This window comes from Ascaphus truei, chromosome 3, assembly GCF_040206685.1.
Source record: "Ascaphus truei isolate aAscTru1 chromosome 3, aAscTru1.hap1, whole genome shotgun sequence".
In the NCBI taxonomy this organism is placed as follows: domain Eukaryota; kingdom Metazoa; phylum Chordata; class Amphibia; order Anura; family Ascaphidae; genus Ascaphus; species Ascaphus truei.
Window position 1 is genome coordinate 222,899,765 of NC_134485.1, and position 24,781 is coordinate 222,924,545.

The 24,781-nt window shown below is 41.3% G+C and overlaps 1 protein-coding gene across 45 annotated transcripts in view; it reads left to right on the top strand.

Moving 5' to 3' along the window:
- Positions 1–24,781, top strand: part of ABI3BP (ABI family member 3 binding protein) — a 425,352-nt gene that overhangs the window by 319,990 nt on the left and 80,581 nt on the right. For 32 of the 45 annotated variants that reach the window (XM_075590134.1, XM_075590137.1, XM_075590156.1 and 29 more), the window contains 15 exons: positions 369–437; positions 2,359–2,427; positions 4,532–4,606; positions 5,143–5,202; positions 5,552–5,614; positions 5,792–5,866; positions 7,158–7,229; positions 7,347–7,421; positions 7,869–7,934; positions 8,790–8,864; positions 9,463–9,534; positions 10,842–10,919; positions 12,378–12,446; positions 12,895–12,960; positions 14,290–14,367. In XM_075590134.1, the coding sequence (XP_075446249.1) occupies positions 369–437; positions 2,359–2,427; positions 4,532–4,606; positions 5,143–5,202; positions 5,552–5,614; positions 5,792–5,866; positions 7,158–7,229; positions 7,347–7,421; positions 7,869–7,934; positions 8,790–8,864; positions 9,463–9,534; positions 10,842–10,919; positions 12,378–12,446; positions 12,895–12,960; positions 14,290–14,367 (1,062 nt within the window). The remainder of the gene's footprint in view (positions 1–368; positions 438–2,358; positions 2,428–4,531; positions 4,607–5,142; positions 5,203–5,551; positions 5,615–5,791; positions 5,867–7,157; positions 7,230–7,346; positions 7,422–7,868; positions 7,935–8,789; positions 8,865–9,462; positions 9,535–10,841; positions 10,920–12,377; positions 12,447–12,894; positions 12,961–14,289; positions 14,368–24,781) is intronic. The other 13 variants (XM_075590181.1, XM_075590182.1, XM_075590143.1 and 10 more) reach the window with 12 other exon arrangements.

Consider the following 24,781-nt stretch of genomic DNA (forward strand, 5'->3'; position numbering starts at 1 on the left):
ACAGATCTCTAGCCACTTTTTACACGTTTTCAGTTGGTTTGAATACCTTAAGTTAACTGGGAGCACAGCAAGAATTTTGAAGGGTAATGATCTATTTTATGCTTAAGTAATTCAGAGGACTGCTACAAAGTAGAAGCACATTACAATCTGGCCTACAGTATGTTTTATACCCTGCTTATGTTTGAAATATCTATTGCATGGATTCTGCCTGTTCCAAAGAAACTTCTGTTTGAAACTTCTGAACTTGGAACAACTATTCCCTCATTGTGGTGGCATACATATTTCTAGTAATGCCCCAGAACACTACTTTATGAACATAAAGTGTTCCACATATTATTTTTTTTTTTTTTTTTTTTTTTTAACTGCAGCATATCGGACAACTTCACTCTCATTTACAACTAATACTCCAACTTCTAAACGGACAGAGTCTACACTGGGTAACATATATTTATTTTTATTTAGCTTGTTTACCTTATAAAGGAAAACACTTTCAATGCCCAAAACATTTCTGTCATGTCGGAAAAACTGCAATGCATTGCTTTGGCACCCAAATCGCTCAGCTTTCAATGGCTACATTATCCAAAGAAAATACAACAGAGTATACATTATATGTTTGTATATATATACAGTTAGGTCCGGAAATAATTGGACACTGATACAAGTTTTGTTATTTTGGCTGTGTAACAAAATAAATTTAAGTTACAGTTAAATAATGAATATGGGCTTAAAGTGCAGTCTATCAGCTTTAATTTGAGGGTATTCACATCCAAATTGGAAGAAGGGTTTAGGAATTACATCTCTTTAATATGTAGCCCCCTTTTTTTCAAGGGACCAAAAGTAATTGGACAATTGACTCAAAAGCTGTTTCATGGACAGGTGTGGGCTATTCCTTCGTTATTTTAGCATCAATTAAGCAGGTAAAAGGTCTGGAGTTGATTCCAGGTGTGGCATTTACATTTAGAAGCTTTTGCTGCGAACCCACAACATGCGGTCAAAGGAGCTCTCAATGCAAGTGAAACAAGGCAGCCTTAGGCTAAAAAAAAAAGAAAATCCATCAGAAAGATAGCAGGAACATTAGGAGTGGCCAAATCAACAGTTTGGTACATTCTGAGAAAAAAAAGAACGCACTGGTGAGCTCTGCAACACAAAAAGGCCTGGACGTCCACGGAAGACAATAGTGGTGGATGATTGTAGGATCCTTTCAATGGTAAAGAAAAACCCCTTCACAACATCCAGCCAAGTGAAGAACACTCTCCAGGAGGTAGGCATATCATTATCCAAGTCTACCATAAAGAGATGACGTCACAAGAGCAAATACAGAGGGTTCACCACAAGGTGCAAACCATTCATAGCCTCAAGAATAAAAAGACCCGATTAGACTTTGGCAAACAATATTTAAAAAAGCCCGCCCAGTTCAGGAACGGCTTTCTTTGGACAGATGAAACTAAGAACAACCTGTACCAGAATGATGGGAAGAAAAAAGTAGGAGGAGAAGGCTTGGAACGGCTCATGATCCGAAGCATACCACATCATCTGTAAAACACGGTGGAGGCAGTGTGATGGCATGGGCATGCATGGCTTACAATGGCACTGGGTCACTAGTGTTTATTGATGATGTGACAGAAGCAGCAGGATGAATTCTGAAGTGTATAGAGATATATTGTCTGCTCAGATTCAGCCAAATTCAGCGAAGTTGATTGGATGGCGCTTCACTTTACAGTTGGACAATGACCCAAAACATATTGCGGAAGCAACCCAGGAGTTTTTTAAGGCAAAGAAGTGGAATATTCTGCAATGGCCGAGCCAATCACCTGATCTCAACCCGATCGAGCATGCATTTCACTTGCTGAAGACAAAACTTAAGGCAGAAAGACCCACGAACAAACAACAACTGAAGACAGCTGCAGTAAAGGCCTAGCAAAGCATCACAAAGGAGGAAACCCAGCGTTTGGTGATGTCCACGCATTCCAGACTTCAAGCAGTCATTGCCTGCAAAGGATTCTCGACAAAGTAATAAAAATTAACATTTTATTTATGATTGTGTTAATTTGTCCAATTACATTTGAGCCCCTGAAATAAGGGGACTGTGTATGAAAATGGTTGCAATTCCTAAACGTTTCATACGATATTTTTGTTCAACCCCTTGAATTAAAGCTGAAAGTCTTCACTTCTATTGCATCTCGGTTGTTTCATTTAAAATCCATGGTGGTGGCGTACAGAGCCAAAATTATGAAAATTGTGTCGTGTCCAATTATTTCCGGACCTAACTTTACATATTTCTAGTAATGCCCCAGAACACCACTTTATGAACATAAAGTGTTCCATATATTTATTTATTTATTTATTTTTTAACTGCAGCATATCGGACAACTTCACTCTCATTTACAACTAATACTCCAACCTCTAAACGGACAGAGTCTACACTGGGTAACATGTATTTCTTTTTATTTAGCTTTTTTACCTTATAAAGGAAAACTCTTTCAATGCCCAAAAGATTTCTGTCATGTCGGAAAACTGCAATGCATTGCTTTTGGCACCCAAATCTCTCAGCTTTCAATGGCTACATTATCCAAAGAAAATACAACAGCGTATACATTATTGTTTTTAATATATATATATATATATATATATATATATATATATATATATATATATATATATGTTTGTGCAGTATAGATCCTTATTTATTCTTTACTTGTGCTTCAATAGAGCATAATATGTAGGAAAGAGTCATAATATTCATATATGCTAAAAATGCTTCCACCGCATACTTCTTTATCACATCATAGCACCATGGCAGTTTTCTTGTTACCAACTAGTAGATGATGACTTTTCAGAAATGTGGAGCATTTGCCTATTTGTTCATATTGTTACATGTACAGTATGTGAAGTAGGAAATTCCTAATCACCATCATAAATTGCAACCTTCAGAGCAGTGTTTCTCAACCAGAGGGCCATGGCACCATGGGCTGCCATGACCCTCTGCCAAGGGTGCTGCGGCCTCCAGAGGAAACAAGCTCAGCTGCCTCATCCCGGGCTGTCTGGAGATGGGAGAGGCTGTGATACGCTCTGCTTGATCACTTCTCAGCCCGGTACAGAGGAGAGAGAGGAAAGGTGGATCACAGCTTCCTCGCCGTTAATGTGGAGTGTACAATAGAGAAAGGGAATGAGTGTGCACTGTGACAGTGGTGGGGTGAAGGTGGACTGTGCTGAGAAAAAGGGTGAGTGTGTAAGAAGCGAGTAAGTGAGGTGGGTTTGTGCGTGTGAGGAGTGTGAGAGTGCTTCAAGTGAGTGGGAAAAGTTGCCTGCAGTCTGAAGAGCTCCCCGAGATTTTACAAATCATCCAGCAGTGCCGGTGCTCAGAGGATGAGATCCACTGATCTAGTTACTACTTTGTGGAATTTCCACTGGCCACGTTTGCATTTGTTTTAAATGTTCTTCAGGACAATACAGACAACAAGTTTTTATAGGCAATATTTTTACTTACTCTGTATCGCATATAGTATACGTTGGTAAAACCAGAAACTTTGAGCAGTGATGCTCTTGTACCAAATAATGCTTATCAATAATAATGGACGCTGAGCACGGAATACTGAGGTAAAGATCAGGAATCAAACCAAAAGCATGACGTTTTGCTTTCTGCATAAAAAAAATGAGAGGGAGGGCAAAATACCATCTACAACTTTGTCATAAGAGTATTGGGAAATATATGACCTTATGTTTCTAACCAACTCATGTGAATCTCCACTACTGCACCTCAGAGAGGACATGAGCGACATGGAGTAGAGTAAAAAGCCATAATAGGTGAAGAGAAAGGGGTGAGAGCGGGCGAGAGAATGAATGAAGCAGGAGATACGTAAGGATACCATATAATGGAGAAAGTTTAATGGAGAAAAGGACAGATACATAGAATAATTATTTTGATTTCTTTTGTTCATGGAAAGCCACATAGAGCACGTTATATTTTGTGGAGTTATCTTGTTACTTTTTGGAGGATTAAGCTGCTTCCCACTAGGACCATTTTCCTTCTCGGTGTATCCTAATACTCTTTGTTGTTTGACAACAATTGTTAATATTCCCATTTCTGCAAAGGCAAAAGAAATGGACTCCTTTTCATGAGGTTATAGAGAAATGGTGACCGTTTCAGTACATTTTCAATCCTGAAAGATAGTATAATACGAACGTTTTCTACGTCACTTTAACGTGCTTTACAACATCTTTCCTGGATTCACGTAAAATGCTTTAGAGAAGCTAAATTGTTTGAAAATTGAATGCAGTTTAATATCTAGTAAAAGGTTTCTCATTTCCAAATAATGAGGTTTACTGACGTAGCTGCTATACAATCTCATACTTACTGTAGCAAATTAATATAATGTGCATGTTAATATTTCACTGCACGTCAACTAACAGAACAATCTCCATTAGTGTCTGTGTGCTGCACAGAATTCACTGGCAGGCATCGCCTATGTTCAATGTGGATGCAGAACCAAGCACACGCATGTTATTTAATAATACCCCTGTTATTTTACAGCTTCAAAGGAATCAAGACTATTTCCTACCCAATCTAAAACCTCACCCATGCCAGAAGCAACACAACCTACACCTGGTATAGTAATTATCATTATTCATTCAGATACAGGTCTCAAAGCACATTCCTAAGATCTTTAGTACGATGGCAAATAGACACTCGTGGCCTACATAAAGAATGCATGTATTATTGTAGCCTAACAGAAGGGACACTAAGGTAGAAAAAAGTCAAAGTTGTTTCAACAATAAGACAGTGAAAGAAAATGAAGTGTACTTCACTACTACTTCATAATAAAGGGCATTGTTTTCCTCAACATTATAGGACAGTTTAGATAACAAAAGGAAGCACACTGATGTGAAGTGACTGTATAATTAGTTCATATTTTGACAGCAAAAATCACGTCAGCTTGTATTTTATTTAGACAACTGTGAGACATTTGTCCCTTCGGACCATGTTTTGTGGCCACTGCATTGGTGTGTTTGCTTCTCATGTGTACACCTTTTCCTTCTGCTCCACTTCCTTTATCTGCTTTCTATTCTAGTTATCTAAAGAGCTACATTTCACTCATAGTTGCTTTCACCGTTACAACTAACGAATCATTTTATTCCATTCAGTTTTAAACGAGACCCCACAAGCACCTATTCATTTATTAGAAGAAACACCAGCGACCTTGGGTAAATAATCTTCTCTCTTAACTTTTGTATACTTTGGGAAGAGAACTAAACCATTTTATTTCCCCCTGTAGATTGTTTTATTCCTTAATGCAAACGTACTGACTTGTTCGCTCCAGAGAAGTATGCACTATATATAATGACTTTCCTTGGCTTCCTCTTTGTTTTGCAGAATGTTATCTTGTCTCGTGTTATTTCTTTGCCAGATCGTAATGTCACGGGGGATGATTTTGAATCAGTTTTGCATGGCTCAATTATTTCATTTCTCAATTTGAAAAGTGACTTAATCTTTCAAGTATTTCAACAGGGTTTAGTTTTAATTTACCATTCAGCTCTCACATTTTTCTTTCAGTTCCAAATGAAACACAAAAAGTATATCCAGGTCTCACAACAGAAAGTCCTTTCCCAAAACTAGGTAATTCGTTGTTTCTTTTTTTAATATATTTATATATATTTATTTATTTATTTTGATCAAAGAGCTTTTATGGAAGAAGTATTTGTCACACCAACTAAACCTTTTTCATTCATTAGAAAGTGTCAAGTCCACAGATGACTAATAGCATTGCTAATGCTATTGTTCTTTTTCATGCAGATCCTAAAACAACCCATCGAGTGCCCATTAACCTTATAAGACTTCATATTTTTGAGGATCCCAAAGTCACTTTGGGTAAACATGACCATTTGTTTTCTGGATGTATCTGAGTATTTGCTCATAAAGTAACACTATCATTTCTTAACTTGACGCTGAAGCTTGTTTTTTTTTTAATTCATTTTTTCCTTTTCTTGCTGTTACAAGTATATCAATATTATCTGTTCCCCTTCAGTACAACTAATCACTAGAGACTATCAGCCCCTGGACTATATTTGTTATTATCTCTGCCAATTTCATGCATAGCTTCGAGATAGATTTTACATCAAGGTTGCTCCGCTGTTTTGTTTTTCACCGTTGCTCTCCTTAAAGCCACAATAAGAAGTTATGATTCTTAGTCAGTGATCTTTTATTACTAGACTGTTCATGCCAGAAAGCGTTTGTTGGTACAGTACTCTTGAAAACACTATTGTTGAATTTAATAACAAAACATACATTTTAGTCAGTAGTTGTAATGCTAACCAGACTGCCATAAAAATGGTCATAAAGCACGTGACACTTATTTTTCAGACTGAATTCCAAAAACCTACTAAACACTGATTTTACATAGTAAGAATTGGAATTGAGCTATTTCCTACCATTGTAAATACCAATTCCTGCAAATAGAAATGTGTGTAAGAGTACATGCATTTGTTGATTGGATGTAAAGCCTGATCCAAGAGATCATGCACACTTTTCTCAGCCAGTAAAGAAGAGGCCTACAGTACATCATATCAGAGACTGTAGATAATAGTTTGGACTAAAATAAAAATGGTTGACTTCAGGTAACTATTAGAATATTTGAAGACCATTAAAACCTGATGGCAGCTTTTAGCAGATACTCTCCAAAGCAGTATAGAAGTTGGTTTTTAAGAAGTTTAAAAAAAATGTTTAAGATGTTTCATATCTACTGAACTAATGTAGGAAATGCCCAAAAGCTTGCCATTAAAATAACGTAGTTAGTCTAGTGCAAAGGTGTCACACAGCAGAACAGAACTATTGAGCCATTTCCTTTTGGTTAGCTGTAAGTCTTTGCCTATAGTAACAGATTGTGCATGGCTGTTATTACGGCACATATTTACTAAGCAGTGCTATACAGACACCTTCTGGGACCGGAAGCTCTCTTACTGCCCATTTACTTGATGTAAGTTTGAGTTGCAATATTAGCAGGAATTATTTGCTACTGCATCCATAATCTGTTTCAATAGTATAAAGTCTATAGACACTGCTAGCAACAGCCTGGCATCAAAACACTAATCCTGATGAATTCTGATCTCAGAGTTGCAACCGGGGAAAACAAATATTGAAGAAAGCTATGTTTATCTTTCAGTGCCAGATAGAACAGAAAAAGTTATTTCTCCTAAGCACAGAAAAACAACTGAAAGTCTACCTTCAACTGCTGGTAAATTACATACGTGATTCTTTTATTCATTGTAAAAATATTTTACACAAAACTGTTTCATTTTAATTCCTCTTCACTGCTTCCACCTATTCTTCACTATTCATTTATTCCGTACAGTTCCAATGACAACAAAACGAATGCCTATAAACCTTATTAGACTTCATATAATTGAGGATCCAACAGTTACAAGTGGTAAACTGAACTGCTTTTAATGGTCACTAATTGCTTCCTTTTTTGTTGCTGCTAGTATAAGCTGATCAATAACATTCTTATATCCCATCAGCGCTGAAGATAAATTGGCTGCAAGCTTTACATTTCTTCTTCTTCTTCTTCTGTGATTTTACCTTTACCTCCTGCAAGTTCCTTCTTTCAATCTGTGTCATTAAATGCCCTGCAATGATATCAAGAAGCTGGCACCTATGCTTCAAGTTTTTGCCCTGATGCATATCTCTGTTCTTCTTTATAACCTCTTCCAGAGAGCATGTGTTAAAAAAGCATGATGTTTATACCAGCCTTCTTTCCAATCTACATTTTTCTATTTATTTTTGGATCGGCGCATAAAAGACCCTTTTTTTTTTCTTCTTACTATTCTCTTGCAGCACAAGGATTGTAACATCTGTTCTTCTACTTATTTTCCAGCTCCGCGTGAGACGCCTCCAACCCCTAAACCAACTCAATCAAATAAAATGTCACGCTCAAAACCTGGTAATTGAGTTGTTATGTATGAATGTGTTTCTTTAAAAAAAAAAAATGTATTGCATTGTTCATGTGAAAGGAGAAAATAATGAAGAGAAATCCATTTAATTTAATTTAATGTTATCATGGCGCTCCCACTTTTTTAAGTTAGTGTTCTGCTTAGTTATTATTTAGTGATGGAATAGATTTGATTCTGTATTTGTTTGTGGTATTTGGTCTCTATCTGTCCTAAAAGGGTCATACTGTAAGTGAATCTCTAGTAATAACAGGACTTCACAAGTAGCTTTTAAGATACTTCTTGAAAAATACAGCAAAAAAGATTTACAACTTCTTCGGAATGTTGTATGGTATTTTTCCGAAAATGATCCAAATAACACCAGCACTTAAGCCACCTACTTATTCCATGTATTGCTTTCTTTTAAGAGCAGCGTTGTTAAAGATTCCTGACACTTTAACAGTTCTGAAGCCATAATGAGGGTAAGGTGGTATTTTTCAGAACTGGCAAATTGTAAAATGTCTTAAGTCTTTATACTGTATATCAGTGCCACTTTTCCAGGCCCCAGACGGATACCTTCAACAGTGTGTGTGCTTTTCTGTATTTTGGATAATGTATATAGTGAATAGTTTGTAGTAAGGTATAGGTGAACTCACTCGACTGCGATCAGCTGCCTCGAGTGCACGGAAATACAAATCACCCACTGCAGGGTGAGATGTCTGGCTTGTGCGTCCTCCAAGATGATGTGCCGTTCCTTCTTCATCGCGGAGGACAAACACAAGCCTGTGGTCAATAGTTTGACAGCAGCAAACAGATCATATATAATCCAGTTTTACTATGCTGAACATTTGTTTTGTTCTCCATCACAGCTCCAAAACCAACACAGAGGGTACCTATTAATGTCATTAGTCTTCAAATCTTTGGAGAACCGGAAGTGGCTTTGGGTAACATATATTCTTTCTGGCAAATCTGCTTATTTCCTTTCTATTGTGGCTCTTGAAGACTCCCGTGCTAGACATATAGATACTCACACAAGTCCCTGCTATCACAAGAATGCCCCTCGGCTTCTGCAGAGATATCTCCGCTGAAATTATGCCCGGTATACGATGTTTCCAAGTGACAAATCATTTGCCATATTGACTTGGGTTATGCCATAAAACATATTCTAGCACCAGAAGCTGTCTTTTTGGCAAAGCACAGCTTAGTAAATATGGGATATAGGAAAGCATGTTTGTTTTTACACTTTTTATGGCATTTTGTTTTAATCCAGATGCTATTTAAAACCCTAGAGCTTTCTGCTGATTTGCATTTTTCTCTTCTTGCATCAGACTCCTAGACATGAATTTACAGAAACATATACATCTCCTTTACAGTATGTACTGTGCTGACGTAAATCAGCACCCCACCTGCCTTTCTGCATTCTGCAAAAGCATATCATGGAAATACAGCACATGTCAATCTAAGAATGCTGATAAATACGTTTTGTTTAACTTTTTCACAGCTTTGAATAGTGAGGGTTGTTAAAGTTGTTATTTTTTTCAGTTCCAAACACAACACAAGCTCCTTCTCTGCCCAAAACAACCCAAAGAACTGAAAGTCCACCTTCTAAACCTGGTAATTAAGTTGATTTTAGTGGGTCAGGAGCAATTGTTGTCATATGAGTTGCTTGAATGTAATTTATGATTGGTAGTATACAATATAAATGTGTGTGGGTGTATATATACATACATATATACTATATATATATAATATATATACATATATATATATATATATATATATATATATATATATATATATAAACTATTTCTATGTGTGTGTGTATGTGTGTGTGTGTATATATATATGAACCAATTTCTACATGTTTGTATATATACAGCCAGTATACTGTATGTTACTCTAATGTTCTCGCTACTCCTATCCAGTACCTGTCTAAGAATTGGTCACCTAGCCTCCCAAGTTTCTTTTCTTCAGTCTATTCAATGGTTCACAGTTTTTATAAAGCTGCTGCTGTTTCTGCCCCAATTGTGCTCTAGTTTTACAGGCGGAAGATTTTGACAATAGACTCCAAAATATTGCTGCTAGAATCCCTTCCCGATTTCTCGTATCCGTCTCTGATGCTCCCTTAAATATCTTCCCAATACATTCTGGGTTAATTACAGTATTCTTCTCCTCATGTATTAGGCAAGAGGTGGGCAACTCCAGTCCCCAAGGGCCAGCAACACTTCAGTCTTTCATAATGTTCCTGCTTCAGCACAGATGGTTCAATCAGTGGCTCAGTCGAAACAGGGACTGATTAAGCCATCTTTGCTGATGCAGGGATATCATGAAAACCAATCCGGTTAATGGCCCTTAAGGGCTGGAGTTGCCCATCCCTGTGTTACGCTGTACACTTTTCTGCCCCTCTTTTCACCTCAGCTCTCCTCTACCACTGACCTCTTCTAACCTTTTCTACTCTCTCTTCAACTTTGTATCATTTCTGTTCCATGATTGTACTTTTCTTGCAAGATTTTCCTCTTGCTGTGCTGTACCACTCAAGATAAGTGGAGATCTACAAAGATAAGTTATTCACATACAATTCTTGCTATTTTATAGCCTTTAAATATATATTTTCAGCATAGCAATACTATTCACTGCAATGAATCCCATTATCAAGACAGCATTACTAACAATCTTCATCCTTCCGTTTATACTGACAAGTAAAATACAGCCAGCCTGTTATTTTACACAGTGCAATAATACTGTGACTTTGTCTTCTCTGTTGTAAGGTATCCCTTTTTTTTCTCTGCATATGTCTCAACTTGAACCCCTAAAAAAACCTTTGAAAGAGAACTCGTGTTGATTTCATCTTTACATTCATACCTCGCTTTCAATTTAAAAAAGCCAGTTTTCGCTAAAAATCGTATTTTATTTTTTTTTAGTTCCTAATGTGACGCAAAAGGTTTCACCCCACAAAACAAAAAAACCCCAACCGACTGCTCGCCCACGTGCAAAACCCGGTAATGGACACATATATATTTGTTTTTTTTATTACAACATTTTAAAGAAGTACTGCTGTTGTAGGTCGGAGGAGAAGAATTGCCAAACGTATTCAAGTGCTATGTGAAAATATTGGCGCCATGTTCTCAAACCAACGTTCTGCTTCGGAAAGTAGATTTCAGGGCCAGAAGCGAAAATATTTTGGTCAATTTTACTGAATTTGTTCATTCTCCCTATAAAAGGGTCTTATTCAAAAACTGCTGGATTTAAGGATATTCTGAAATGTACTGGTATAATTACACGGGGGAGGTAAAGGACATGTAAACTAGTTTAAATAGTGGGCAGCTATTAAGAAAATCATTCACGTTAATCAGGGCTTTACAGCAATAAATATCAAATTCTTGCAAAATCTTTAATACTTGACTGGATATAGGTATAGAATAGGGGTGACCAACTCCAATCCTCAAGGGCCACCCACCAACAGGTCACATTTTCAGGATATCCCTGCTACAGCACAGGTGGCTCAATCAGTGGCTGAGTCAAAATGACTGAGCCACCTGTGCTGAAGCAGTGATATCCCTAATACCTGTCCTCTTGGTGGCCCTTGAGGACTGGAGATGGCTACCCCTGTTCTGGTATACGCTTATTTTGCATAATCTTGACATTTAAAACTGGTTGATACATTTACTTAAGAAAATATTAACTACAACATATTTCATCTGTGAGCGTATGCCCTAAAAAATGTAAAACCCCAGTGCTACATTACGTGACAGGTGCTGGAGTCATTTGCCTCGCTGCATTGCAATCTGACTTACTGTGGTGCTGCTGATTGACTTAATATCCTACAGCAGTAATACCGTACAATACTGTATGTAGGGTTGCGAGGAGTCCGGTACTGAACTGGACTGTCCTGTATTTGGATACTCTGTCCAGTAAAAAATGAGAGGTACTGTAATACTGGACATGTATGTGTCCGGTATTACCTCCCTGGACATAGTGACCTGACGCACCTTTCACCATTGAGTCCAGTATTTTTGGAGAAGCCACCTGGCAATCCTAACTGTATGTACAATGCGAACATTACTGGATTCTCATAAGACCAATCATTTTGTTTAGCTGCAAAATATGATCTGTCTTCAATTCATTGCAGTCAGCATTTCTGAAGCATTAATATGGAAATCTCCCATGGCTTGTTTGTGCACACACAGAGAGAGAGTTGTATTGAGCTACTGTGCCAACACTTTTGCCTTACTGACACTGTATGTTTGTTTCATGTCTTCTTTTATCCTCCGTTTCACAGGGCACGGCATAAACAAAACTGCAAATCAGGTTTTAATTATTATGTGACCAAGACACAATAACAGAAATAATTCTGTGTCATTGTAAATAAAATCTACATTGTATTTTTACAGAGCTAAGAAATGTTCCCCTGTGTATGTCGTTTATGTCTTCAGAACTTGCAATTGTTTTTTTAACAGCTTCCACTGGAGCACCAAAAGAATCTATTAACCCTAAAATCCCACATCCGAGTCTTGAGGCAACATTGGGTAACAGCTGATATTGCATTTTGTTCTCATTTCTTAGTTGGAAGAATGGCTTATTTCTATTCTCTACTGCAGAGTTAAACTTCTTCATACTTGCCTTTGGATAGCGCTGTTCAGTCATGCTGGAACCCCGCAAGCTCTCACATGCCTTCTCTTCTATTGGAAATGTATTGCTATTTTCAACAATGTCTCTCGGATTCAATCATCTTCTTGCTTGGTGAATGTAAACTGCTGAGAGCAAAGCATGCCGCCATCATCTTGAGCCATTCTGGAAAGCAGCATCATATCTCTCTTCTAGTATTAACATTGCCATTTATATTTCAGAAGCAACATTTATTTCGCATTCTTGCTGCAATGAATTGCATGGCTGATCTAAAGGGCTGGTCATCCGAGTAACTACTGACCCGAATCTGCACTTGTTATAATTGGCTATTATGTTTTTTCATTTCAGCTCCCTATAAACTGCAGCTTAGTTCTTCCAGACCGAGAACATCAGGCAGGCCAAGGAGCAGACCTGGTAATTTATTTCCTTTAATTGTATTACTGTTTGTCTGTAGATGTTGGAACACAGTACATGGTTTCTACTGTCTTTCTTGCATTACTTTATTGCTCAATGGTTGCTTTGGGATGCTTTCGCCGTTTTATTGGCCTTTATAAACCACTAAGTCAAATCGTATTGCTTTTGTAAGAAACCCCACCAGACCATCAAAGAGTTTGTCTAGGCAAATGAATGTTTTCAACTACAAGTTTTATAGCAGTATTTTTTAACTAACTGAATACAAACGATATTCCTACGTATTACTATCAGTGGCAGTGCTCCTAGGGAGGCCGATGTAACACTTTTACTCTCGGGCTCCTAGTCAATGTGTAGTAACGTTTATTCCCCGGTTCCATTCAAATGAATATTTCCTTTGTAGGCTATATTTTCTCCAGTGGGTGAATTGCATAAAATTATTTTTAAACCAATAATAAAGCAAAGAAACGCATCCCACATACTAAAGATGGTCCCAATGTCAGATCTATGTTGGGAATACATTTAATTTATTTTTACATAGAATTTAGGAGTGCCACAACTTTTTATGCTTCTTTTTTATCCCTCATTCTCCTTCAGGAACATGACTTATGTATGTATTCATTAAAGTGAATATTTCATTTTCAAACCTCAAACTCATTCTTTTTTTTTTAGTTCCGTTTCATTCCTGGTACAACAACATTATCCATAAGCAAAGATACGATTACATTTATAGGGCTAATAATTAGAATCAGGTTCTTACTGCTGCAGAAACCCTATTTCCCCACCCAATTATATCAACGCAGATTTAGGGGTCAATGTCTCATGGCAAAACTGCTAAAAGTCTGTGGTTAAAATTGCACCAGGTTTACCAAGGGCCACTGCCAAGACTTGCCCAGAGGTTAGACACCTACTTAATTTACCAGACTGGAAGGACATTGCAATCACCACTGCTGCTATGAATTATGGTTGTACAGTACATCTTTCATTTGGCAGTGACTCCTAGCCAAGCAGAGGTTGCAGACTTCATTTATTAGTCCTTGTCCAATCAAGATGTTTCTCTTTTTATACATCTGGTGTAGTTTATTTTTTTAATTGCCTCAGTTTTGCTTTAATACATAGACCTTGTTCAATTTACTGTAGCTAGTATCACATTGGTGATTTGTCATGGAAAGTTCTGAATACATTATTGTAGTTCAACGTTCAAGTAGCTGTGTTGGTCCTGGAGAAATACAGTCTGTGACACTGTTTCATGGGCCATCTTCATATATGAAATTCTAATATACAGAGATTTTTAACCTAACCTTGTCTCTTCTTCAACACTTCACTCCGCAGCACAAAATGGGACAACTCAAGGATCTATCAGAGCAAAACCAACTGGTGACCTCAGCTGGATGACTGGAACGATACCAGGTACTACCTTGCATGAGTCTAATTGCTATGATTATAATTACTATAACATATATATATATATATATATATATATATATATATATATATATATATATATATATATATATATATATATATATATATATATATATATATATATATATATCATTGGCAATGCAACCAATGCTTAATGATAAAAATTTACAAGGTTAGAATGTATTAGCTATACTCAGCGAACCATATGCTGATATAGCAGATCTTAAATGGTAAATTAAACATTCATCACCGCAACACCTGTCCCCCATCATCCATGTGCCCCCTACACCACTCCTCCCCATCGAACATCCACCTCTACACCACTCCTACTCGTGTGCCCCCTACACCTCTCCCCCATCACCCATTTACCCCTACACCTCTCCTCCCCATAACCCCCTACACAACTCCTCTCTATTGCCCAATACACTTCTACATACCCCTTTACATCCCTTCATCACCCATGTGCCCCCTATATCTCCCTATCACCTGTATAACCCCTACATCTCCCTCATTAACTATGTACCTACTACATATCCCCCCAACCTCCCCCCCCAAACCTATCTAGACCCTACTCTTGGCCTCCCTCTACCCCACCCTCCCTTTAACAACCACCCTCTCCTTTTCCCTCACTGTCCTGGGACGCCCATCTCCTCCTCCACCTTCTATCCACCATGTATAATTTCTCTAAGCAAGTCAGCCACTGGGTGTTGTATCTGGTAGGCTATATATATATATTGTTGTTAGCCACAGGACGGTATCGTCTATTCGTTTTTGATTATTAAGCTCTGCGAACACAGTACAGATACCTCTACACACACACACACACATACATACATATATATATTACATATATATATATATATATAGTGTTCGACAAATCACCCAAAAATCTACTCGCCCAACCAAAAAATCTACTCCCCACAAAGTCCCGCCCCCAACCCCGCCCCTAGTCCCGCCCCCAACCCAGCCTTAAAATAAAATATATAAATAAAATACATTTAATAAATTCCTAGTCAGAACATTCGTTTTTTACATAAATGTATTTATTGTATTACATTATACTACAATTAGTCCTTGTTACGTGTGTACAGTAGAGGCAACGTTTATTCTAACATTTGCTGTAAACTAGCCGGGTTACATTCTGGGTATGTGCTGGGTATGTGCTGGGTATGTTCTGGGCTAGTTTGAGGTACGTTTAAGGCATTTCTGCATTGACTAACGACCCATAGGATTAACAGAGCAGGGATCCCTGGCAGTCCAATTCAGTTTGAATGGGACTGCCAGGGACCCCCGCTGTTAATCTGATAGGCCATTAATCAATGCAGAAATGCTGGGGCTAGTTTAACGAAAGTTTAAGGCATGTATTCAGAATGTACCTGGGTGTTTCCTGGTTTTTTTGGGGAATTGCCACTGGTTTTTGTTCGAATAAGAGTTGCCTCTACTGTATGTGTGTATGTAAATGTCGGATCTAGAAATAAAAGCCAGGTGGGAATGACTAGTTTCCTGAACCCTTTAACCAGTGTCTGGACGTCCCCGCTTCACAATATCTAAAGCAGCAATCCCGCCTGGGATCTTACCTGATCCGCAGTCCCTCAATGTCCAGGTACCCTCATTCCCGCAATGTTATACATTGGAGGGGATGTGTTCCCTACCTGTCTTCTGGGTTAGAGGGGGTTCCGATGTCTTCCGTGTGAAGCTTGAGTCAGATCTGGAAGAAAGCAGTATAGGTTATTTCGGTGTAGTATAGGGCAGTTAAGATATATAGGGTAAATAAGAGATCCAGATCCAGAGTGTGAGAGAGTGTGGGTGACAGAGAGAGAGAGAGAGAGTGGGGGAGAGAGAGAGTGTGTGGGGGAGAGAGAGAGTGGGGGGGGGGAGAGAGATGGGGGGGAGAGAGAGAGAGTGTGCGGGAGAGAGAGAGAGTGGGGGGGAGAGAGAGAGAGTGTGGGGGAGAGAGAGAGTGTGGGGGAGAGGGAGAGAGTGTGGGGGAGAGAGAGAGTGTGGGGGACAGAGAGAGAGTGTGGGGGAGAGAGAGTGTGGGGGAGAGAGAGAGAGTGTGGGGGAGAGAGAGAGAGAGTGTGGGGGAGAGAGAGAGAGTGTGGGGGAGAGAGAGAGAGAGAATGTGGGGAAGAGAGAGAGTGAGTGTGGGGGAGAGAGAGAGTGAGTGTGGGGGAGAGAGAGAGAGTGTGGGGGAGAGAGAGAGAGTGTGGGTGTGAGAGAGAGAGAGTGTGGGAGAGAGAGAGGGAGAGTGTGGGAGAGAGTGTGGGAGAGAGAGAGTGTGGGAGAGAGAGAGGGAGAGTGTGGGAGAGAGAGAGTGTGGGAGAGAGAGAGGGAGAGTGTGGGGGAGAGAGAGTGTGGGGGAGAGAGAGTGTGGGGGAGAGAGAGTATGGGGGGCGGGAGTGTGGGGGGAGAGAGAGGGGGAGTGTGTGGGGGAGAGAGAGAGAGAGAGAGTGTGTGGGGGAGAGAGAGAGAGAGTGTGTGGGGGAGAGAGAGAGAGAGAGAATGTGGGGGGGAGAGAGAGAGAGAATGTGGGGGGGAGAGAGAGAGTGTGGGGGGGAGAGAGAGAGAGAGTGTGGGGGGAAGACACAGAGGGGGGAGACACAGAGGGGGGAGACACAGAGGGGGTGACACAGAGGGAGAGAGGGTGACTGACTGACTGGGGCAGGGGTGGGTGACTGACTGACTGGGGCAGGGGTGGGTGACTGACTGACTGGGGCATGGGTGGGTGACTGATTGACTGGGGCAGGGGTGGGTGACTGACTGACTGACTGGGGAAGGGGTGGGTGACTGACCTACTGACTGGGGCAGGGGTGGGTGACTGACCTACTGACTGGGGCAGGGGTGGGTGACTGACCTACTGACTGGGGCAGTGGTGGGTGAATGACTGACTGGGGCAGGGGTGGGTGACTGGCTGGGGTAGGGGTGGGGGTGGGTGACTGACTGACTGGGGCGGGGGTGGGTGACTGACTGACTGACTGGGGCCGGGGTGGGTGACTGACTGACTGACTGGGGCCGGGGTGGGTGACTGACTGACTGGGGTGGGGGTGGGTGACTGACTGACTGGGGCGGGGGTGGGTGACTGACTGACTGGGGCGGGGGTGACTGACTGGGGCGGGGTGACTGACTGGGGCGGGGGTGACTGACTGGGGCAGGGGTGACTGACTGGGGGGGGGGGTGACTGACTGCGGGGGGTGTGACTGAGTAGGGGGGGTGTGACTGACTGGGGGTGTGTGACTGATTGGGGGGTGTGTGACTGACTGGGGGGGTGACTGACTGGGGGGAGGTGACTGACTGGGGGGGTGACTGACTTGGGGGGGGTGACTGACTGGGGGGGTGACTGACTGGGGGGGGTGACTGACTGGGGGGGTGACTGACTGGGGGGGGTGACTGACTGGGGGGGTGACTGACTTGGGGGGGTGACTGACTGGGGATTGGGGGGTGACTGATTGTGGGGTGGGGGGTGACTGATTGTGGGGTGGGGGGTGACTGATTGGGGGGTGGGGGTGACTGATTGGGGGGTGGGGGGTGACTGATTGGGGGGTGACTGATTGGGCCGGTACCTCTGGTGTCACACACATACACATTCTCCCACACACACACACTCTCTCTCTACACACACACACACACACACTCTCTCTCTCTCTCTCTCTACACACACGGGGGGGAGGAAAGGCCGCGACCAGCACCACCACCACCACGCTCCTCCCCCACCCACCTGCACCCATCTCCCGCTCGGGGGGGGGGCAGGCCGACATTCCCCCCCATACCTCACGCAGGCGTAGAGGAAGCTTTGGGGAGGTGGGAGTCACGTGGCAAGGTGTCCCCCAGCGGGCGCCCCAGGGGACAGTCAGCCCCGCCGTGGCCGCCACTGCCCTGCTCCCCTTGCCGGCATGTTCCCGCAGTGCGTGGCCAAGCAGGTTTGCAGGCTGCTTCTTCTTCTTCAGCGGCATGAAGCTCGTGGGGAGGGGGCAGGCCGACATCCCCCCCTAGCCCCCCTCTTCATGCGGCGGCTGCGCCGTCATGAAGATAGCTGGCAGGCATATTTTAAGCTTTGGGGGGGAGAAGGCAGGGTGGGGGGGAGGCACGTGGCGAGGGCCCCCCGCCTATGCCAACCGGGCTGCAGCAGTGGGGACCTACAGCCCCGGACAGCGATCGGTGGATCGAGGGACAGGAGGAGGGGAGGGGAAGGGGACAGGAGGGGAGGGGAAGGGGACAGGAGGAGGGGAAGGGGAAAGGAGGAGGGGAAGGGGACAGGAGGAGGGGAAGGGGACAGGAGGAGGGGAAGGGGACAGGAGAGCTAACGCAAAGGCGGAGGCGCAGAGGGCAGGAGCAGAGGGCCGCGGTGGGGAGTAGGGAGCCATGTGGCGACCAGGGGGATCACAGGTTGTCTTGCAGGAGGCAAGGAAGGAGCAGAGGGGCCGCAGCATGGAGAGATTGGAGAGTACTTACCCTCCAACAGAGCTCCAGGCAGAAAGAATGGCTGCTCGTTGGGGATGGGCTCATATAGAGCCTGGCCGCGCGCCCACAAAGCCTTGGGAGCGCGCGCCAATCAGCTGTCAGGTAGGGGGAGGTTTTTTTGGGGTTTTTTCAGCGTGAGCAGGGAAAATTTCAGCGCGAGCAGGCAAATTTAAAAAAACAAACACGTGTGCTGCTTGGGCCAATATTTACTCGCCCGGACGTTAAATCCACTCGCCCCGGGCGTGTAAATGTATAGCATTGTCGAACACTGTATATATATATATATATATATATGATATACGAAGCTAAAGAATGGGCCAAACATACCAAAACCCCACTTACTCTCTTCCTTTTGATCCTATTAGATAGCATGACAAGTTTGGTGGCTCTAGGATTGTGTGTGGATTTGTATAGCCGGACAAACAAACAAATAAACTTTCGGAATTATAGTATAGATAATATATACTGTATGGTGGTAATTTAACACTGAGAGGACAACTGTAACCTTGGCACAGAGATAACATTCAAATGCATTGAAACAGTTATATGTGTTTCAGCAGTGAACCTCTACTTCAGTAGGTAACCTCTACTATTCAGTTCTAACACACATGCCTATACAATGGGTTACTTTTAGTACTTCTGACAACTCAGGAGAATTAAAAAGAAAGTACTGTATGTGTCATTCCACAATAAAGCTTTTGTAGAGACTGAATTTTATTTGTCATGGACAAGTCAGCAATTTAGTTTAGGGAAACTAAGCAAAGTCAGGACAAATGTATACAAACCTAAAGTAACATTAATACAGACTTGAGGCCAAGAATATGATAAAAACAGACAACATATGAATAAAATTAAATGAATTGTCGTTAACATGAAGACAGTAATTCTCACAACGGCGTATGACAAATATTTCACTAAAAACTAATATTGAAACTATACTATACAAAACAGCTTGCTTTAGTCATTGTAGACATGTTTGTATTTTTAATACTGTCCAACATTGAGATGCATCTGATTTTCAGATTAAATTAGATCAAATTGAATGGGATAATTGAGTTGAATGTAAACTGAAAGTTGAAATCATGTGAGTGCCAAATTTTGGGAGGATGTGTGTAGCAGAAATAATCCTTCTAATGTAATTTTCTACAATGATTTTCTACAATGCGTGGGCCTCTGCATCCAAATAGTTTACCACAATTAGTGCTAGAAGGGCTGTAGAATGGACGCGTGAAGCAGTCTGGTGTGAAAGTTTTAAGGCAGCAATCTCAGCTACTCGTGTTTGTACCCATCGGTGAGTTCAGGTAACATCATAAGGTCACTGGTAAGGTTAAAGCTGGGTCTTTTATTAAAGCTGCTCTTTCATTCTACGGTATCAAAGTCTCCCGTCTACAAAGTCATTGCACCAAATGTATCAAACAATAAGGTCCCTTAGGAGACAATGGGACCTTTTTGCTTTGCTGAATATGATGCAGCCGTTGAATCTCGATACTGTACATACCCCCTGTGTATTTAAAACATCTACCATAATAATCTGAAACAGCACATGGCAATTGTAACGAAACAAAAAGACGTAAAATTACATGTGGCGTATAATAAGAACATATGTGAAACAAATGAATCCGTCGTTTATTCGTGCTTCCTATGTTCCATTTCAGAAGCCAGCATATTAATCCCCGCCCATATTAACCCCTGCTGTTCAGGGCACTTTGTTGTTTCTATAAATTTCCTTTACATTACAAAACACATAAATCTGTTGCATGTTTGAGCCAAACCAGTGTCCCAGCCATCTGTATGCATTGCGTTGTTCAAATCCCAACCCCACACATACCAACTACTATTTACTAATAATAAGACCACTGTACCTTGAAAGGATGACAGATGGGGAAAGTGGTGGGGAAAGTGGTGGAAAGTACAGAAACCTGAAGGTTGGATGCCATCTTAAAACATTTATACTTTATACTCACTATGTGTCCTTATGCTAATCCCTTCACCTCATTTTTCCAACCTGTAAATGGGTAGTAATATCAGTGTGTTCTTCTCTAGTCTCTGGAGGCTGCCATGCAGACCAGAGGTACAGGAATATTCTGCCATACAGACCAGAGGGACAGGAATATTCTGCCATGCAGACCAGAGGGACAGGAATATTCAGCCATGCAGACCAGAGGGACAGGAATATTCTGCCATGCAGACCAGAGGGGCAGAAATATTCTGCCATGCAGACCAGAGGAACAGAAATATTCTGCCATGCAGACCAGAGGGACCGAAATATTCTGCCATGCAGACCAGAGGGACAGAAATATTCTGCCATGCAGACCAGAGGGACAGGAATATTCTGCCATGCAGACCAGAGGGACAGGAATATTCTGCCATGCAGACCAGAGGGACAGAAATATTCTGTCATGCAGACCAGAGGGACAGAAATATTCTGCCATACAGACCAGAGGGACAGGAAAATTCTGCCATACAGACCAGAGGGACGGGAATATTCTGCCATGCAGACCAGAGGGACAGAAATATTCTGCCATGCAGACCAGAGGGACAGGAATATTCTGCCATACAGACCAGAGGGACAGGAATATTCTGCCATGATTCCACTTTAGAGGTGGCTGAATAACTGCTACTGAAGTATAATTGTAAAGCCCTTTAGATGTCAAAGGTCCTTATAGAAAAACAAAGTTCCAGTAGTATTGTTGTTTCAAATAAAGCATTTATTAACAAGGCTAAATAGAAATCACACGCAGATATCCAGCAAGTAGAATAATACTTTATGGGCTGGCACTTTATCGCATGTTTTGATATTGCATTTGGTGTGTTAAGACAATAGGACGTCATTTTTATCACTTGAAGAAGGAAAATGTTAGGTGTCCAAGACCTCTTAACCGCGTCAGTGCTAGAAGAGCATAGGACTTACAGTACTAATTCAATAAAAAATATAGCCAAAAAGTTAACAATACTAATAATCTAATAGAAACAATCTAGAGATTTTAGAACTCTATGTACTCTGTATGCTTGAGTCTGTATCCAATTTAGGGCCTCATGCAGTAAAGTCCGATAGAAAAAAATGCAAGAGTTTTTATTCGCCATTTTTAGCAGCGTTGCTATCACAGTATGCAGAAAACCCCAAATACCAGTGATAGCAACATTTGCAAACATGGCGAGTATCTGGCGACGAGATGATCGGCCCTCTGAAAAGGGCTCACCTGGTGACTTAATTCTGCTGCAGAGAGAGAGAGACGCATCTCTCTGCGCAAATCTCGGATGAAATATTTTTTTATTTTACATTTTATTACTAGTGTAGATGAGCAGGGGGCCTCTGGAGCAGAACCGCATTGTTTTCAGGTCCCTCTGTTTCCCGAGATACAGGCCCCGTTATGGGGTGCCCGTATCTCCTATGCATTGAAATGTCTCGGTTACGTGACGCAGGGGGTCCCCAGATCTGAAAACAACGTTGTTCTGCTCCGGAGACCTCCTGCTCATCTACACTAGTAATAACATTTAAATTTAAATATGTAGTAACACCAATACAAAGCCCACCCCCTGTGCCCTCACATAAAACCATTATTTATTTATTTGAACACACGATTGATAACATAGGCCGGCGGGGGTCCCCACAGGCGTCCGGGGGTCTTCGGGTGGTCCCCAAGGGTCCCCTGTGATTCTCACAATCTGATTGGCTGAAGTACCTTGTGACGGCAGTAATGTTGGATTTTGTAATGTCATGTTAAAGGGAAATGAAGCACAGCCATTCTGATTGGCTGGCTTCAAACCCGTTACATTATGTCAAATTAAAAAAAAAAAAGGGGGGCACATGGTTTTCACAGCCAATCACATGGCGTGGGAAGCATTTGCGCTTAAATGTGACATCACAGGCCATATTTAAGGCAGTGATGTCTCATTTGAGCTCAAGAAGCCGACGGGTCAACTTCGTGGATTTAACACGGGGTTATTGGATTAACAGATGAAGACAGAAGATAAAGAAAATAAAAAAATAATCACATATGAAGAAGGAAGAAGATGAGAGAAGATTAAAGAAAGAAGAATTTGGTTACCTGTTCCGGATCTTCACGGTGGATGGCGTTACATTGAGTTTCATGACGTCCTGGTACGAGAGCTTGCTGATTCCCCAGGATTCAGAGGGCCAATGCTTCTAAAGGTAAGATAAACATTCAATGTGTGCTCTTTAATTTTTACAGGTTTTTTGATTGGATTTTTTTATTTTTATGTTTTTCATTGCCCTTTGACTGCTATGTATTCATCTGTGCCTGTTTAGGGTACAGATGAATGCAGTGGAAGCCAATGCATTCTTGGCCAAATGCGTTTCTTCTATTGACTGTTATATTCTCTATTTCTGTTTATATTTCTGTCTCCACTTGAAGGCTTTTACAGAGTTTATCTCCACCCCTAGTTATGCCATTTTGGTTTATACATTATGCCTACTTCCCACTCTGCTGATACTGTATACTGGAAGACGAGACCTGTGATGTTTCAAAAGCTCAATATAATTTAATCTAGGAATACATTTTCTTTTAGTATTCTGAAAGGTCTCAAAACCCACAACTAATATACAGTACACATCTCCCGGAGGACCAAAAAAGCTACTACAGTTTTAAGGGACCTATACACAAAGCAGTGATATGTGGTTTTAAGTGCGATAAATGCCTTTATAGCTCGATACTGCCTACTGTGTTATTCACAAAGCACTGATAACAGTGCTGTATCGCTCTATAATGGCTTTTTATCACCAAAAAACAGTCAGTGAAAAAAAAGTCGTACGATAGGCCCAAAATGGCAAACCCGCCATTTTTTGCCAGTAACTGCTATTCACAAAGCAGTGATAAGTTTATCGTACTGTAAAAGCACACCGTTTCTTTTCACCAGCTAAAGGCTGGCGCAAAAGAGATGGAGACTACACAAAAGCATTTTTTCTTTCTTTCCACACAGCATTAATACAAGAGGCCGGTGGGGGTCTCTGAGTGATCCCCGCAGGTGCTCGGGGTCTTCAAGTGGTCCCCACGGGTGTGTGGGGGCCACTCGTGTGGTCTTCTTTAGATATGCTATAAGTACATCAGCATTTGTCATTAATTTTCTAAAATTCCTTGGCCTACTACAAATTTCACACTCATCAGTGGTAAATGCAACATCTGTAGATTATTTAATATCAATGAATGTGTGATTAGTACCTCATATTGCCTCCGCATAGGGCATGTCAATAATATTTTCTGTGGTGCAAATGTCATACTGACATGGTTTATCATCTTTGGCTATCTGCACATTAAGTAAATCACGCATCATATTGTCTACATTAATATGTAAACTATCATTGAGACATTTCTGGAACAGGGAGTAAATTGTATAGTTAGCTTCTATAATTTGTATCTTTTCCACAACCCAAAAATCTGGTATTCCAGAAAAATGTAGAAATCCCTGATCATTCAGTTTTGGTTGCCATTTAAAATAGTCATTTGTAAGATTGTAATACAATGAACATGTAATAACCCTGTAGCCTCGTGAAAGGTTGTTTTCATCGCAAATGTTTTCTTTCTATAACTGTTCCAAAGTGATACCACACTTATTGTTGAACCCTTTACAAGAATGGCTACAATATGTATGTAACATAGCCTGCTTGCAGTTACTCCTTTTCCTCTGGGCCTTTCCTCTGTCAGTCCTGTTAGTGAAGGCAGTGGAAAGGTTACTTCCTTCTTTAGGCTTGTGTGTGAGTTACAGCCTTGAATGATGTCGTTAACATTCAAGGGCAGACCTAGCAACTTCTGAGGATGTCAATCTGAGGGGTGGATATTGGTTGGAATGCCCCCTGGTGTGTGTGGGCCAATCTGTATCCGGCTCTGGCTTGCTATGAGTCAGAGTTAGAGACACTCCCCAAAAATATACAAATTGTGACATCCTCCCAAATTAGTTAGATGAGTTCTGGAAGGATTAGACT